Raw genomic sequence first — 17,911 nt, forward strand, 5'->3', positions numbered from 1 at the left:
TATAATAGGAGCAAAGCCTTATTTTTGTTTTATTTCTCCATGTGGCATTTCTGCCAAGCTGTATAGCTTCAATTTGAGCATCTATCTAGTAAGCATTCCAAACATTCCTACTGTGTCTCACTCATTACAGAAATGGACAAAAATTAAAAGCAACTGAATAAACATGTCACTGTGCACAGCTTTGGAAAGTTCTTGAGAAACATTTAAGACTAATATTGTGGTCAAAAAGAAAATTAAGTAGTGATAGCTGGTAGGTATTGTTTTCCAAACAGACCCAAATTTCTGCTTTCAGACCCTTCTCTAGGGAAGTTGTGAGGCACTGCAATGAAAACAGATGGACATGGGGCCTCAAAAAGTGATTTCAGGTTCCTCTAAGCTCCGTTTCAGATCAGGAATGAACTGTATAGACCAAACAAAACAGTAAATGAGCCACTTCATCAGTTGTGCATAGTAATAACCAAGAAAACAAAGTTGTTTGGGGGCAGGAGATGGATTGGTTTTGTTTGGTTGGTTTTGTTTGCTTTTGTTTTTCTCCCGTCTCTAGTCGGTAGCATTTACAACATGAGCAGTGGCTGCTGCTAAAGATCTCTAAAGAAAGATTAGCCCTAATTACTGTGTCAGAGGAAAATCCTACCCCTTTCCACCACCAAGTCCAACACAGGCTACAAGTGTTGCCCTTCCCCATTCATCATGAACTACGGACTTCATAAAACAGGATTACAGTCTTGAAGTTTTACTGTGGGATAGATTTTTTAAAAAAATAATGATACTACTACTACTTTAAGTTAGTTCTGATCCATACTGGATTACTGGAAACGTGGGTGATTTTAATATACTAATTCAAAAGTTTCTGACTTCCTTATTCAGGAAACAGTATTTCTACCTGTATGTACAGAATCAATGAGGCCCTTGAACTAAATCCTCTCAGTTTAAGTGAGCCTACGCTAAGATTCTCCGTGGGAGACCTCCAGGCTTCTGTCAATCACCTCAAGGGTGCTGATCTTCCAGGAATTTTGAGGCCAGGTGTACATGAGGTACAGAAGCATTCTGAAGTTATGTTAGCTAGCTTTCAAAAGTGGATAAAAAGATGCATACAGTTTGATTTTTTGCTGCCCACAGCCTATACCAAAAGGGGCTTAAAGCTTAAAGATGGCAGAAATCGGTTACCTACTGGATCTAGATATCATTCTCTGTTGGTTTCAATAGTAGTTAGCATATAGTATAGTACATAAGTCACAGTCTACAAGAACAGACAGCAGAAAAAAAGTATTTCAACCTCATTCATAATTTAAAAGAAAATTTCACATTTCCATTCACTCCCTGTAGGGTAGTGAAATACTAATTTCAACTCAACGAAGTTATCAGGATCTATTAAAGTTATTTCTTCAAGAGTTAATAACAGAATACGTCATTTCACTGAATGGCTTAATTTGCATTATATAGCATATTTATGTAAACATATTTAAGAGTGCAGAAAAGCAAACAAAAAAGATGAAGTTCACAAAAAACACAAAGGCAAGTCTGCAGATCAAAGACTATATTATGTAATACAAACTATTCAGTCAGGCAAAAGGTAACAACAGAAGGGTCAGATTCAGAGGTATCCAGAACTCAATAAACAGATTGCACAGGACATTTAGCACACTATTAAAAAACCTACCTCCCCTCCCCACCAAAATCAAGACGTAAATAAATCAGATGTCACTCAGTTTGTGGCAAATGGCATTTAAGAATTTTAAATGTTATGTATAATTATCATGGATCACATTCAGGAATTAGAACTGATAAGGAACGAGAGTACTGCAAAGTGTATCTTGGCAAATATTCCAGGGTTCATATTTTTCTTATTGCATGCTATAAGAAAGTACTTAGTGTTTTACTGAATAGGCGTTTTTATAAACACCAACTGTTAAAGTAGTACTGGTAAATCTTAAGATATATTTGTGTAAGGGCAAAATTGATTTCTGCAGACTGAATCATATAATAATGTGATTTAGTAAGGTAATGGTAAAATTTCCAGAACTATTGCACTCAGTAGGCTAAAGGAATTTCCAGCATCCATTGCAAATATAAATTAAAAGACCGATTAGTACAAGTCAGTATATGTCTATTTTACAGTTAAGGTACAGTATTTCACCTTCTAAACAAATCAAATTACAAACCCAGATCCAAAATGAGCCCTTTAGTATAATTTTCAAAAATATTTGGCCCTTCCCATCCACCCCATATACACATAACCTGATTTTTTTGCTGTTATTCTTTCTTTACATAGATCCAGTATTGTCTCCTAAACCAACTTTAAATGGAGTTCTGAAAATACAAGATATACAATATCCTACATATTCACAATACTATCATCCATGTGCTGGCAGCTGAGTGTGTTTTTTAATTATTTTTTTTAAATAAAGAAGATTTACCTATTTAGAACAACTGCTGTGTATCTTCTTTCCACAAAAATAATTCCACATAAAATATTAGTAAAAGGAGATGGGAAATTAGTCTCTGGCTTCTCTTTTTCCTCAATTTCTTCATCCTCATCATCATCTTCAGAATCACTCCAGGACACATAATTATCCTGATTCCTATTGTTATACCATTCAACGCTTTCAAACTGCTGCCGTTCATATGGTTTGTATTTGCGCAAGATTTCAAGCAGCTTTATTACTTTTGGGGTTACAAATTTCAGGTCAAGTGAGGCAGGTGAGAAGTGCTCTTCACAGAGTGCATGTATTTTCCTTAGGAAAGTGTCTGTAAACAATAAAAATTTCCTGTGCAGCTCCTCTTGTTCATGTTTGATATACTTCTGTAGCTCTCTCACCATCATCCCAGCTACCTTATCTGCACACCAGGGTCCCAGAACAACCAACACAGCTCGACAGTCTGACAATATCTACAACAAATGAATTCAAATATCAGTTTAAAGAATACATTCAAGAATTATTCATGTAAGATTGGGATCTTGTTTCTCATATAGCACAATCTTTGTAAGGATTATGATACCTATTCTATTACAAAAATATTTAAAATTGGCTTCTGTCATTTAGACAACCTTGGGAACTTTGGTTCTAAGTCACAACTAAACTTTCAAATTCTGACATTTCTGAACCTCAAAAATAGTTTACATAATATTTTGCAATTTGATGAAATTGTTATTTGAAATTTACCTTAAGATAATTATGTTAAAAAGGAGAATACTTCTTGGGGCACCTCAATAAACAAAGCAGAAAGAATTATCCCTTATGTTTAACATTGAACTAATAACAAAGTAAATGCTTTAGCAGGCATTTTTCTTTTTTTATTTGTTAGTGATACTTCCCCTAAGATTTCAAAAATATCTGAGCAGGAAGTTGCATTAGGTTAATCTTACTAAGTCTCACCTCTCAAAGGAAAAAATTAGGGGTATGTACGTGGGGGCCCAATAGGAAAAACAGAGGGAACTATACATTACTCAAAGAAAAAAGCATAGACTCTTAAGTACCATCAACATCTTATGTGATGGCAAGGTTATTCCTCCCACAGAGTCAAGTGATCAAACACTAAACAAATAAATACAGAAATGAGTTACAAACAATACTAATGATCTACATGTCCTATTACAACAGAAGCATCTCAAAATAGTCAGGATATTAGTTTTCAGTTGTCCTCGTCCTTAATTCCTCTTCCTTAATTCTGTGAAGAAATATAGAGCAAGATTTCTTTACACTATCTTCCCTAACATTTGTTAGCTATGGGACTTGAAGGCATTTTTTTTTTCTAAACAAATTGTAACTGCATACAGACACTTGATTCTCCCCACAACCAAGACAAAAGGACATCACAGGTGGAAAACATTTCTTTTTCTTAATACGGGTGCCTCCATCTTCTTGTAGAGCTACTGGATCAGCAAACAAGCACAGAGGGCTACATGCATCAGAAGCATAGCAGTTAATCCACTCCTCTGGACTATGCAAATCCTTGGGATCACACCCAACTGCCAGTATTCCTTATTTATTTTACCCTATTGCATTTTAAGTTTAGCACAAAAGTAACCAGGACTTCCTCTTCTCACGCAATTGTGACAGACTGAAAAGTAGAAATACAGCCTGCCTTACTTATCATCCTTCTCTCTGGTGCAAATAATCTTTTTTTTTCTGGACAGTGCCAGAGTGCTGGTTTTCTAGAAATGTTTAAGGAAACTCTCTTCAGCCCAAAGTATTCCAGAAATACGATTGCCAAGTTCCTCATAGATTGCTATAGAAATACAACTCACTTCTAACTTCTTGTTAAATAAAGAGACTTAAGTACTTACATAGTTGTAACCTCAGGAGGCAATTTCAAAGCCCAAACCCCAAAGGAAAAAAAGGGTGCTTCGACCTCAGACCTAAAGTGTGACAGGTCCCTGCTCAATAGATGCTCACCATGCCTTCTGTATTCTACTCTGCCATCCTGCATGACAACACATGGGCAAACACGCAGAAAGGTAGGGGCAAGCTTCAGGTTGAAATTCCATTCCACTAATTCAACATTGTTCTAAAATAAATTGTGGAAATTGTAGGGCTATGGTTGGAATTTTTGCCTCTACTCTTACTTTATCATCTTGTAATACAACTACACGCAGCTTTTCCTAATATTCCCTGAGGCATTGTTTCCTCTTCTGTACTGAATTATTCAAAGGTCGCTGGAGATCATAAAGATGTCAAATTCTTGACTTCAGAAATCAGGGTGCAGAATATTTTTCTGCCTTAAGCTAATTCGAATACAAGATTCTCAAACCAGATGAAGTTCTGATCTAGGAATTGATGATTGACATTTAAGCCCGAATCATACCTGCACTGGAATACAAAAATAAGAAGTCTTTTTGCTTAGATACGCTAGGCTGACTTAGGAAGTTTCAGTTAGCTTAGAAAGTTTCAGTAACATATACTGCAAAGAAAAACAGTAGTATGATTTCAATTCCCACTTTTTTTCCGCACATGTTATGTCCTCACCTGTTTTGAAATTAATGTAGAATCTCTTTCCTTTGAATGCACAGATACGTTGCAGTCATTTAGAAAATGAAGCGCTTCATCCAATTCCTTTAATAATCTTCCATACAACCCACTTTTGTCAGTATATGGTCCACAGTCTACAACAATCTCACATGGCTGAGAAGTATATCTTAATTGAGGGCAAAGATCAAGTTATTTCAGCCTGTTAAGGTTACATGGCAAATAGCAAGGGCAATATGTAGTATAGTCAAGTACATTTCTCCACCATGAATGAATAGAGTTACACGGTTAAATATATAAAAAAAAGTAGAATTAAAAAAAGTAAAAAGTAAAAAAACCACCACCACAAATACTAAACTACCGTGTTCTAAAATATTATTCTCTCATATACTTCCTAAAAAAGAGGTTAATATCACTATCTACACTTCAAATATCAGAAAATTTATGGCAAAGCAAATTGAATCTACTTGATCACCATCTTCACTTCTAGTATTCCAAAGTATACTCTTTTGATATGCCAAACAAATAAAATACACGTAACATAGATTTAGGTCTGTATATGCAGTTACACAAGTAAAGTATTTACTCTTCTTGAATGTCACAACTACAAGTGAGAAATTTGTAAAAGCAAATGGTTCATATCGGCTCAGAAAAAATACATTCAAGAAAAACAAACAAGAACACAAAGCAACTGTTCCAGAACATCTTTTTGATGTTATCTGAAACTCAGTTCATACAAAACAGTACAGCTGATGCAAGAATATATGTAATTTATTGTTTTACATTAATCTTCCTCCACAGCAGTCACATTATCACTACCTTTATTTAAAAAAAGAAAATTCACAGCATTTTATAGCACGTAAAAAACACAGTGGAAAACACTCACTCGCTATACTATTCCAGTAGTGTTTTTACTGCTTCCTCTTATCTCCCTCTGGCTTTCATTACCATCTAAACCCAGATTAGTCATTTAAAACAACAACAAAAAAAAAATCCATGCAACTTCTCTGGCGTCTTGTACTGTGGATGCTGCAACGTTTTTCTAAATGAAATAGCAACATTACAGCATACGCTGAGCATAAACCAGCTACTCCAAACATAAGACAGTGAGTTTTACAACAAAAAATGTTATGGTATGATTTTTGTCTTTTTTTTCCCCCAATGTAAAATGTCTGAATATTAAAGTGACGCACTCTTCATACTTAACCTTAAGGAAAGATGTACTTCAACATGGTTACTCAAAAAGCAATTTTATGTTTATCTTCCTGTCCATACCCCATACGGATGTAATGGCACCAGATACACACACTTTCCTTAAGGTTTCAACTAGGAAAAAACTCTACTGATTTATTCCTTATTAAATGAAAATGCAGTTGTGAATTAAACAGCTATAACTGTACAACAACATACCTGTCTAAGACCACCAAATCAGTTGCAGTTTCAGCATTGCTCTTTAGTATTTTCTCCAGTTTCTGGATCTTCTCCTCTAACTCAGCAGGATCACATTTCCCATTTAAAATGGAAGCTGTTAATCCCAGGATTCGAGGACATGATGGGTAATTCTCACAGATCTGTAAATTAAACCAGAATGAAATACCTTCGGACAGTTGTTTCCACCATTCTGCAAGCCTGCTACCAAACTACTAGGCAAGAAGCTTAATAGGAAATTAGTATTTGAATAGCGAGTATTGGACAGGGAAACAAACACCCAATAGATATTTTCTACTCTACTGCCTGGAATTTAACCTAGAGAACTAAAGAACATTTAACAGCAATCACATTTAAAGATAAATATTTACTTGGTGGAAATATATAAAGAAATAGACTGTTAGGATTGCACAGGATATCCTTGCCACATTTACAACGCACACACACACATCATAATACTTACACACCATGAAAAAAAAAAGTATTATCTAATAAATAAAGTACACATGGTTTGGTTAAACTTGAAGAAAGATCTGGAAAGACATCTGTTATAAAGGTTAACCATATTATATAAACCAAATACCACACAGAGACAGCAATATTCAAAAAAAGCTCTACAAACATATTCAGAAATCAGTAATTTAAAAATAAAGAAACTGACTAGTACAGCCCATTTCCAAACACTCCCTCTCAAATATTTTAATCAATTAATTTAGAAAATGTATTTAATGCCATAAATTCTTTTTTTATGTTAATGCCAGGTTTTTCTTTAATCACCACTATAAAATGTAGTAAACACACTTTTTTCTGTCTCATAACATCAATGAAGTGTTAATTCATTACAGTAAATTTACAATTCCACAACATGCTAAAATATGGTTCCATTGACAAAATGGAACAATAAAATATGGTTCATCCAGTATCAAAAGCTGGCTTAAACGTTTCCCATTTCTCCAACCCTTCCACCACACTCCTTCTCCTCAACAAAGCATTAAAACGTTCATGCAGGGGAAACTGACCTTCATAATTTCACGGTATGGGTGGTCCTGGATTGCAAGATGGCACTCATCGAACACCAGAAGATTAATATTTGACAGGGATAAATATTCATTTCTCAGAACAGTCAAAGCAACATGACATGTCATAACCAAAACCTAGATAAAAGGGGAAAAAAGTGTTAGTAAAAAAAAAAGAAAGTACAAACTGTCTGAGGTCAAAGTAAAATGGAAAAGCTCTTCTGCAGGTCTTGCTAGACAGTATTACCAAATGTGAATGGCATTTATTCATCTACATCCCCTTAGTGCATGGGAGAACAAAACATTATGTACTTGAGAAAGTAATCTATCTAAAGGCTTTATACATATCTCCAGTCACATGCCTAGAAAAACCAAATACAATAAATAAATGATATTAACGCCAGCAAGACTACACAGAACAAATGTCACTGAATTCAACGTCCCTTATCTGCCCCATCATCATGTCTACAGCAAGAAAAATATTTCTGCATAAACTGATAACCACGTGCTCATGCAGCAAAAATTAACGAAATTGTCATGCAAATGGTAAAGCCTACAGTGGGATTAATGACAGCAACAGAAGATCTTTAGAAGGCCAACCTTAAATTCAAAATTACCATTCAGAAGTGAATCTAAACACTTTAAAAATTGCACCCTGCCCTCTAGCACCAAAACTTCTGTAGAAAGTTAGAATGATTATTTACAATTTAAAGAGGGCATCATTTAGGCATCACAGTTAAATAAGTTTTAACAACACAGAGGGTTCTGTTAAATCAAAAAACAGAGGTGGGGGGGTATATATATTTTGTACATAAATTAGACTAGTTCATCTTCTTTCTCAGACTCTGGAGTTCTGAACTCATTACTTGACAACATCTATGCCAATACAAGTACTACAATTAGGCCCTAATAACCAATCCTATTATTGCGTACTGGAGTAATTGGTAAGAAAATTTATCAAATGAGATAACAGAATAATTTTAGCCCTTCTGAAGAGCTTCAAGTTTATTTTATATTTCTTAAAAAAACTCATTTAACTAAAACTGTTGGAGTTAGAAAATAATAAAAGTTCTTCCAAGTAGTGGAGAGAGCTACTGGATAATTCCTTGCTGCTACATCTTCATGCTATAATCAGCAAGAACTGTCCAGAACAGTATCTCAAATTTCTCAGTTTAGGCTTCATGGATTTTATTAGCAGTAAACACATATTAAGACCATCTCTTAGTTTCAAGACTTAGGTTACAGAAATCAGCATATAATTATAGCATACTAGAGTTGAATTTCTTGATAAAATTACGTACTATTTTTATGCTAACATTGAACTACCTACAAAAATATTACTATATTACTACTAAAGGCAATGATTTTCCATCTGAAAAGAGAACTATACAGAAATCCAAAAAGGCAGAAATAAAAAGCGTGACAAAAAGATAAATGCTCTGATCCCTGATGTCCATTCAATTTTAACATCTTTATTTATTACCTAACATTTATACATATTTTAATGGCATTTAAAGTACAACCTGCACATTAAAAATTTATTCTGCAATCATCATTATGAACCACAAGGTAGGGAGACTGGAAACAAAGGATTAAAAGGGCAGGTTTTTAAAACAACCTGACTACCTTCTTCATGTGTTTTGTCTTAAAATTGATATACAAATCTCACCAACACGCTAAATTTCTTTTAGAACCATTAACGTATAAATGGAAAGAAACTATCAATTCTCACCAAGCCTAACTTACTGTAGACTCTGCTTATATTTGTAGTTTATACTTCATACATTACCTGATGCTTAGAGAATTCCTGACTCCATTTCTCTTTTGTCCATGATTCAGTTACCTCTAAACTTGAATACTCTCCCACTTTAAGATCTGAATGTGTCCTGACAGCTGACACTTGTTGAGCAACTTGATTTGCTTAAAAGAAAAAGACAAAAAACCCTCAATCACATAAAAATTAATGTATGAAAAAACCCTTAAGATGTTTGCTCTATTACTAGCACCATATTTCACAATGTGATCTTTGTTAGGCCAAACCAGGCTGGCTGCATGGCAACTACCTCCATGTAAAACTACAGTAAGGAAACAAATTGCTAATTAAACTGCACTTCGAATTTTATGCATTGATTTTAAACCAGAAAACAGGAGATGTCAAAGATAAAGAGTTTGTGTCAAGAGTATGATAGGCAAAAAGTGAAAGGTATCAATCACATTCTTCAGTTAGCTCAATATCCTTACCGTTAAGGACTTCATGCAAAAGTTTCTCCCAACTCTGCTTTCACACAACTTCTGTTAAGGAGTATCCCATAACAGTAACATTAGCACATTCGGGAACTTTGTATACTTCTCCTCTTACCTGAGTTGACCAAGAACACAGTTCTTCTTCCATTTTTGTTGAAATCTCCCCTGATCTGATAGGACAGCTCTTTAGTGAGTAGTACTGCAATAAAAGTCTTCCCTGAGCCAGTGTTTAAACAGACTATTGTATTATGATCCAAAGCTGCTTCAAGCAGTTCAACCTAGGTTTAAAAACAATATTATTTGCAGCAATGCAGTGAAAAGGCTGACAAAAAACAACACAAGTGATAAATAAACTACAGACAGACCAGTATTACCTCTTAGAGCTTTCTCCCAGTGCCACAGAATTAACAGTGTTCTTTAACAATGTAGTCCCTCATTAGTAACACGGTCTTGCTTCTAAAACTAAATTCCTCTAGTATAATAATTTATTCATGTTCTAAATAGCTTCCTAACTATAGCTTTTTAAGATATGATTATGTTACTAGACATACTGTCTGAAACAACAAGCTAGTGCTTTTAAATCTAATTATATACATCAATTCAGTCAAATATGCAAGTATGTTGTTAGCTCACTGTGATGTAACTTTTTCAGTAATACTAGCCAAATGCTAGCTTTCAGGCACCTCTGCAGGGCACAAAGAGAACTAAAATTCCAGAAATCAGAAATAGCTTTCTGTAGCAAACTGAAAATCAGAGTGCGCTGACAGCATTTCTGACATTACTGAAGTGTTTTGATACATATGTGAATCAAAATCTGTATTTATTATGTAGAAGACAGAAGGAGACATGACTCTACGCATATAATCACGGTGCACAATGTCGTATTTATTGTATCTGCCCCTAAAAGCATCTTGCAGAGAGCAGAGCAAGAGAATATTCAGCTTAAAAGTTTGGTTTATTAGAGCAAACTGAGAAGTGGGAATGGGGATTATTACAAAAGTAGAATGCAGCCAAGGTAAGGAAACAGAGACACAACTAGCTTCCAATAGGTGGAGCTATAAGAGACATATGCCTAGGCTATGTCCAACACTACTTTCTCCAGCTGCTCTAGTTCTTTTTCTATTAATGCATTTAATTTTACTAATATATCAATGTCAGAAAAAAAGTATTATCACTGGTACCTGATATTTTCTTGGCGTGTAAATGTTATCATGAATTGCTTCTTGTTGCCATGGTAGTCCAAAAAAAGGACCCATTGGGGAGGAAGCAGGGGTCATGAGCTGCAGTCCCGCCATGCTGAGGGATTGCAAAGCAGGGCTTTTCATTCATTCATCCAGTGTTTCTTTCATTGCATTTTTGTTCCAGCACAGCCTACTATGAGAAGAAAGACAAACAGTATTAGATATAGTCACAATATAAAGCAAAACCAAAACAAAATCTAAGAAAATAATACAACTTTACTCAAATTTTACTTCCAGCAAGCACCAAGTCTCATTACTTTCAGCAGAATATTTCAATTTCAAACTTAGAGACTCTTTCACTTAAAGATGCGTATTTATCAAAGTACCAAAGAAATTCAAAAGGAGCTGCACTTTACAGGGCAAAGTTCATTCTAGCCATGTGGACTTGTACATTTCTGAATAAAGTTCCATTTGTGTTCTGGTGACCCCCCTTTTAAAGTTTCTTGATTAACAAACAAATAAAGCTGTTCTAGCTGTGCTTCATGAAAGAAAATAAATAGATTTTCAAGATCACAGGTACTAAATAAGTCTACCACATTTTCCATTTTTCTTCCCATGCAGTAAGTCCTATAACCAGTCAAAGCTTTACATACACATACATGCACGCAACAGGGACTTCATTTTAATCAGAAGGAAAATGAAAGAGCTTCAAAAGAACCTGTTTTCAAATAAACTGCTAACTTAACCAAAATCTGTTGAAGAGCTGACAGAAATTTCACAAATGATTGCTGATGACGCTGATAAGAACTAATGGAGAATGGGTCCCCTGTCAGGTTAACCATAAGTTTCCAGAAAGAAACTAACTAATAGACAAACCATTCACAATTTGATGACAATTATGCACCAGAAAATACTTCCCTACTAAGGGGAAAGACCTCATCACTGAGGGCTTTTAGAAATGTTTGATAGGAATGATCAAGGTATAAATCAATTCTACCTTTCCCAAGGAGACTGAATAGACAAGGCATGAAGATATACCACAGCAATATTTGCTATAATACAAACATACTGCATCAACTCTGACAAACTTTTTGAACGCTTCCCCCTACCTCCATAGCAGATACATATCCTATTCAACTAGATGTTTTCAATAGCTGGTTTTCCTCGGCATTTCCAGATGCTTTGTGTTCATTTTATGCCTTTCTTTTTTTTTTTTTGAGACTGATGCTAAAACTAACCATGGCTTCAAATTGAAGACTTAGAGAAAAAGCTAATTAACATCCTATTTTAATACCCTATTGTACAGAAATGTGCTTGCTATTCTGTAGAACAGGAAAATTGATTATGCTTTCCAACTGTTGCACTAGGAAAGAACATCTGTAATTCTGACACAAGTATGATATGGTATGTAATAGAAAACACTGACCTCTGAAGGTTATGAGAAATAACTACTTTGAAAGACTATAAATAAAGCAGTCCAAGTAAAAAGAAAAGTATTCACTTCTCTTTGTATCAAGACAAGTTTTTCTTTTATTTACAACAGAGTGTAAGCTCTTCATTGTATATTCATATTTCGAAGTTAAATATTACAATTTATACCACGTCTAGACACTGACTTGTATTCTAATGTAACTAACATTAAGTAACTATGAGAAGCTCTGATGAGATCAGACTGATTCAGTCTAGTTTCCATCTCCAGTATATCTTGTAAGACAAAAAGAAGGCATTACATTGAATTATATGCTCACTCCCCTTGGACATTCATGCAGAAGTAATGCCACTTTACAAAAAAGTGATCAGAGACAAAGCTTTGTTCCAATTTTTTATTTTCCAAAGAGGCAGGAGAATCCTGAAGAACAGTGTGGTTAAGTTAAAGTAACACTGCTGCACTCCATTATAAAGAACTATTTCTGTTTTAAAGGCAGTCAGAAACAAATGCTTAGTGAAAAAGAGGGTAAATTTAACTTCTTAGTCTTTGGCTCAGCGATCAATGCACTTTCCTCTCTATCAGGAAAAAAAAGTATTTCTTTACTAAAAGGAGAGTGCTACTGTTCCAGGAACCTAGTATGGTATTTTAATTTGATCTTCACAGAAACTGTCAGGGTTAGAAGATACCAGAAATAAGACATGCAGTCAAAGGCTTAAGGGGAAAAAAATAAATGTATTTTTTCAAAGGATGTACTAGAGAATGCTGTTGACATTTTAACTGATTTTTCCAGCTGCTTTTAAAAAAATCTCTAAACTCAAATCTTGTGAGTTCTTCTCATTTACTTTTTCAGTCCTGTAACCTAAGTTAATGTTTTCAGCCTGGGTCTTTCAGATTCTCTAAATGGAAAAGAACAGATCAATACAATATTGCTTTATTTGGTTGCAAGTACAAAACCAACATAGGTTACACACATCATAAATTCAGAAATACATTATTATTAATTTCAGTTGTAATACAAGATGACTCCTGGAGATTTTAATGTTGTTTTTATACATTTCAGGCTGTATACGAGAACATGCAAGTTCTGTTCTAATAATTGGACTAGTCACTTTATACAGTCTTCAAATCCATTAAGGCCAAAAGAGTCTTTGGTTCACTCCCTCTTCGGAGCCAGTGGCTTCATGGACAGCTGCTCCTTCACTGAAGTTTCCACAGCTCTGTGCCACGTAAGACAAGCTGCAGGAAACCCATGTATGTGCTATACAGTTGCATGTAGTAAAAGATGATCATCCTTGACATTCTGATCTACTAAGCATTTACACATCAAATGTACTGATGTTAACCAATATGTAATTAATCAGATTATATCAGTCACGTGGCAAGGACTCTCATGCGATACACAATCTTCCCCAGCTACTGGTAGAAAGCACCCGGAAACTCTGGGCACTGCTAACATAGAAGCAGCTTCTGTATGAACTAACAGCTAAGGTGCATGAGAGTGGGGGGGACTTGTGGAAAGTTCTCCCCCTCTCAAGGTAATAGATGAGGCTATCCTTTAATGTATCTAGTTTTCTTTCTTTATATTCAAATGAGTAATATGCTATTTGGTAACACACAAAAAATCCTTTGAAGAACGCAGAGGTCTTTCTGATGACTGCAACATTTCATTGAAATGGCCTCAGGCACTTTTCTCTACTTCCACAAAGTAACTCACGTAGAAGCATAATTTCTATTTGCTTTTCAGTTTTAAAACAAGACCTGGTAACAGTCATAATTGCTCAAGGCTGGAATGGACCAGAATTTTTTTTATTTTTTATTTTTTACTAAGGTGATTTGCCCATCATTTTCATACCTAAGCTCAGCCACTTTGGTCTTATACAGCATTTAGGATCAGCTGTGCCTCCTTTTTGTTTACTATTCCACCTATTTTGTGTTTCTCTTCCGAACCATAAATACAACTTTGGGAACAAACAGATTAAATATTAAAATATTAAAAATTAAATATGTTTGAGAAGTCTTAGTAAAACAAACTTAGGATCTTTAGGATGTAATATTCAAAAAGAAGCTTATCTCCTTTTCAACATACTTCTCCATGACAGTGATAGCAGGTTAGCTATCCCACCGCAAGGAGCAGAGATTCATACTTACATACAGCTCCAGCTTGATCCTATGAACCATTGCCTTGCTCCTGGGAAACACTGAACACTGTAAACTAGTTCTGTTTTCTACATAGCTTCATGAAAGACCTGCACTAAAGTACAATCATCTCATCGAGATCAAAAAGCATTCTCATTTAAAATCACGCAATTTTTTGATGTGCAAAGGAAGAAGTATGTATGCATTAGTAACTTAAAGCAGTGTCGTCTTCTTCAGTTAATCATACTATTATTACCCTATAATCTGACCCCCAAAAAGCAGGATTTAGCTATCATGAACTGAGTGATTGATTAGCAAAATAACAGAGTCAAGCTCTCATCAGGCAGAGCACACTTGGAATAGCTTTGATTCCCACCCACTGTATGGTTACTCAGGTAAGAAGAAAGAAGTCTACCTCCGTAAACCACCAATGCTACTTCCTGGTGTGCTGAACAGTTTCCTAGTCCTGGCCTCCATTTTTATTATTTGTATTGGAAGTATATAAGATCTGACAAGACCAATGTCAATGTTATTATGGGAATAGGCCATAATAACGAAGTAATTATATCATTATAAGTCTCTATTTCAATAGCAAGGAAAAATATCAAGTTCTCCAATAAAAGAAAAGCAGTGCAAGATCATCTAGAAATAAGGAGGGGAAAAACATCTACTTGAAGAACAGGTTTTAAATTGGAAACAGTTGAGATATAAGTACATATGTTCAGAATTTGTGGACAGAAGTTAACTGAGCCTTGAAACTAGCTAAAAGGGAAGCAGGAAAAAACTTATCCTGCTCTGCCAGTATAAGTAACAAAGATATCTGCAAAGATGTTCTATCTTTACCAACTGCGTTATTTGGATATTGATACAGCAAGAAACTAAGAACTTGCTGAAGTCAAATTTGGAGGGAAAACTACAGGAAACAGAAGCCCTGCTTCCTGTGGCTCTAGACTAGGTTACAAATGCTGGACAAAGCAGCATAGTGTCCAGCCTTATCTGTTCTACTAAAATAAATACTGAAACGTCCAATTTTTTGGCCACAAGTCTTGATAGTTTAACAGCAAAATCCACAACTTGATATCCTTACTTTAATGTGTTTATGTGAACACACAGTGAACTGCAAACTTCAATTAAAACTAGCCCCATGTTGTACCATTTAAAGAGATGTATTTTAAAAGGGCACAAGGTTGGGAATGAACATTTAATAGCAGCTTCTTCCAGGCTAGAATGATTCTGGAACAGTGGTATAGGTTTGTCAGTCACAGGACCATACCCAAGTTGGAGCAGTCCCTTGGTGCACAAGAAAACTTCCAGTTTTACTGCACTAAGGAATACAAGCCAAACCAAGTAGGGCACTCACCTGAAATAGGACATCCTGGATCTAACCCTGGTCCAAGGACTGTTTAAAACATTTATAGAATGACACTGAAGTAAACAGAGAAGAGACTAGAGCCACTGGGATTCATCTTTCAAGTTTTTAACCACCACTTGCATGCATATTACGTGTTACATTTATAACAAATTAATACAAAACTACACCTCCCTCCTATTAACAACAAAATCATTACTGACAAATACAACATATTTCCTCTGCCTTCAAGACCTCTAGCCTTGATGTCTGATTTTCTGATACAGTCTTAATAATAAAAAACATTATTTCTGACGCTATAGGTTTTCATCTTTGCCTACAGATTTCTGATTTATTATCTAAAAACATTGTCAGCCTTGGAAGAAAAAAACAGATTAACCTCTGATAGGAAGAGATGAAATAACACTTACTTGAGAGTAAATAAACCACAACCCATACAAGAAGTAGAAACAGAAACTTGCTGCTTGTATATTCTCTCCCATGAGCACCTAAAGAGTCTGAACATCGCACTCTTTACAACAGATTACATGTCTGAGCGCTACATGAAACATGAATTTGTTAAAGATCTAATACAGAAAATTCTTTCCTGGTAATGGATGAAAAAAACAGAAAGAAATTTGTAAAATATTAAGAATACAAAGTACAGAATCAAAGATCAATGTAAATGCTAATTTAAAAAAATGGAAAATATTCAGTTAACACTAAAGTTGTTGGTATAGTGACTTCTTTTTATACTGTAAGCTCTCTCCAGCAAGAATTACTTTGCTAAAGTGAAGGTGAACATACGAGATTCCTCCGTTATTTGGTTTCTAAATCAGGATCCAAAGTATACTTTCCCAAGTTTCTGAAGGACATCGCTTGGCCCAGACGTTTAAAGTAAGAAAATACTGTCAAACAGTATAATTAAAGAGCATGAATCAGAAATCCCTGCTATTGCATGCTATCTTTAACATATTTCAACATATACAGTGGAACTGCACAAAACATTCCTTATCAGTTATCCCTCAAAGACCTTCACCAGACGCACTAACAGTTTTTGTGGTCCTACAATATTTTTAAAAATAAAAGTTTAGATCTATTCACTTTCAAGACATATAAACAGAATGCATAAATGCTTACAAAACTCAAACTTAAGTATTCCTCCAAAAGCCAGCTTCCCTGGTTTCCCTAGTACAATCAGTATTCACTGTGAACGTTCATCTTGAACTAGATTTTATTTGTTGTAGTTTTATGATATAAAAACAACCTTACAGAGACCAATGTTCTGGTTGTACTAACAGCAAGCCAAGGGAGTCAGAGGTTGCTTTTTGTTATTCAGAAAACTCTAATTGGAAAACCTAGGAAAATGAAGATTACACTGAGGCTCCACATTTGAATGAGCTGCTTCCAAAGCACTTCTACATGCAACACGATATAGTTAGCAGCTGGAATGCCTGCCAGACTCCTCCTAAACTACTGACAATAGGAGAGAAATGGAGTATAATGTGACACTTAGCAGATTCAGATAAATGCACAACCCCTGAAGTCCTTCAAGTGTTCAGTCGCTGGTATGTGCAAACCTAGATTTGAGGCAAATGCATAATAAACGCTTTCTGTTGCAATTAGCCCAGCTCTGTCAACAAAGCCAGCAGGACACAGTTCACACCAACAAACTTATGCTGCTGTACATTGTAACAGACCCCAAAGCAATAGGATTATACCTTGATATATCAGCATAGTGTACATGGGCTCTAAGGTATTTGCTAGTCCAGAAATGAGAAAATGAAAATGCATCTGTTTTCTAGCATATCGGTACTGACACAAGTATACGAGGCATTCAGAGTAACAGTTTAAAAAGGAGACAGTTCTCCTGTAACAAATACAGACGTGCAGCCAGACACTGGGACAAACTATTTCATCGTTTAAAAAGATGCATACGAGTCCCAGTGCAACTGGCCCATCTATACAGTTCATTAATCAGGGGTGTGGAACTGCTGGGATGCAGATTCCTCCTTTCACCCCCTTAACACAGAGAGCAAGAGATAAAACCTGAAGCACACAGCATTTAAATACAAGGCAAATGGAGGTGAGGGCAGGTGAAACTAGGTACATGTATGCCCTCACTATGACATCGAGCTGCATATACATTTTTTTTTTTTTTA

General features: G+C 35.3%; 1 protein-coding gene across 7 annotated transcripts in view; it reads right to left on the reverse strand.

The window, feature by feature from the left end:
• The window catches only part of DICER1 (dicer 1, ribonuclease III), a 72,600-nt gene that overhangs the window by 35,201 nt on the left and 19,488 nt on the right, over positions 1-17,911 (reverse strand). For 6 of the 7 annotated variants that reach the window (XM_066998296.1, XM_066998295.1, XM_066998293.1 and 3 more), the window contains 7 exons: positions 10,837-11,029; positions 9,771-9,933; positions 9,201-9,331; positions 7,415-7,549; positions 6,378-6,538; positions 4,968-5,136; positions 2,418-2,890 (listed from right to left, as the gene is read on the reverse strand). In XM_066998296.1, coding sequence (XP_066854397.1) covers positions 2,418-2,890; positions 4,968-5,136; positions 6,378-6,538; positions 7,415-7,549; positions 9,201-9,331; positions 9,771-9,933; positions 10,837-10,980 — 1,376 coding nt within the window. In that variant the 5' untranslated portion in view covers positions 10,981-11,029. The remainder of the gene's footprint in view (positions 1-2,417; positions 2,891-4,967; positions 5,137-6,377; positions 6,539-7,414; positions 7,550-9,200; positions 9,332-9,770; positions 9,934-10,836; positions 11,030-17,911) is intronic. The other variant, XM_066998297.1, reaches the window with a different exon arrangement.

This window comes from Anser cygnoides, chromosome 5, assembly GCF_040182565.1.
Source record: "Anser cygnoides isolate HZ-2024a breed goose chromosome 5, Taihu_goose_T2T_genome, whole genome shotgun sequence".
In the NCBI taxonomy this organism is placed as follows: domain Eukaryota; kingdom Metazoa; phylum Chordata; class Aves; order Anseriformes; family Anatidae; genus Anser; species Anser cygnoides.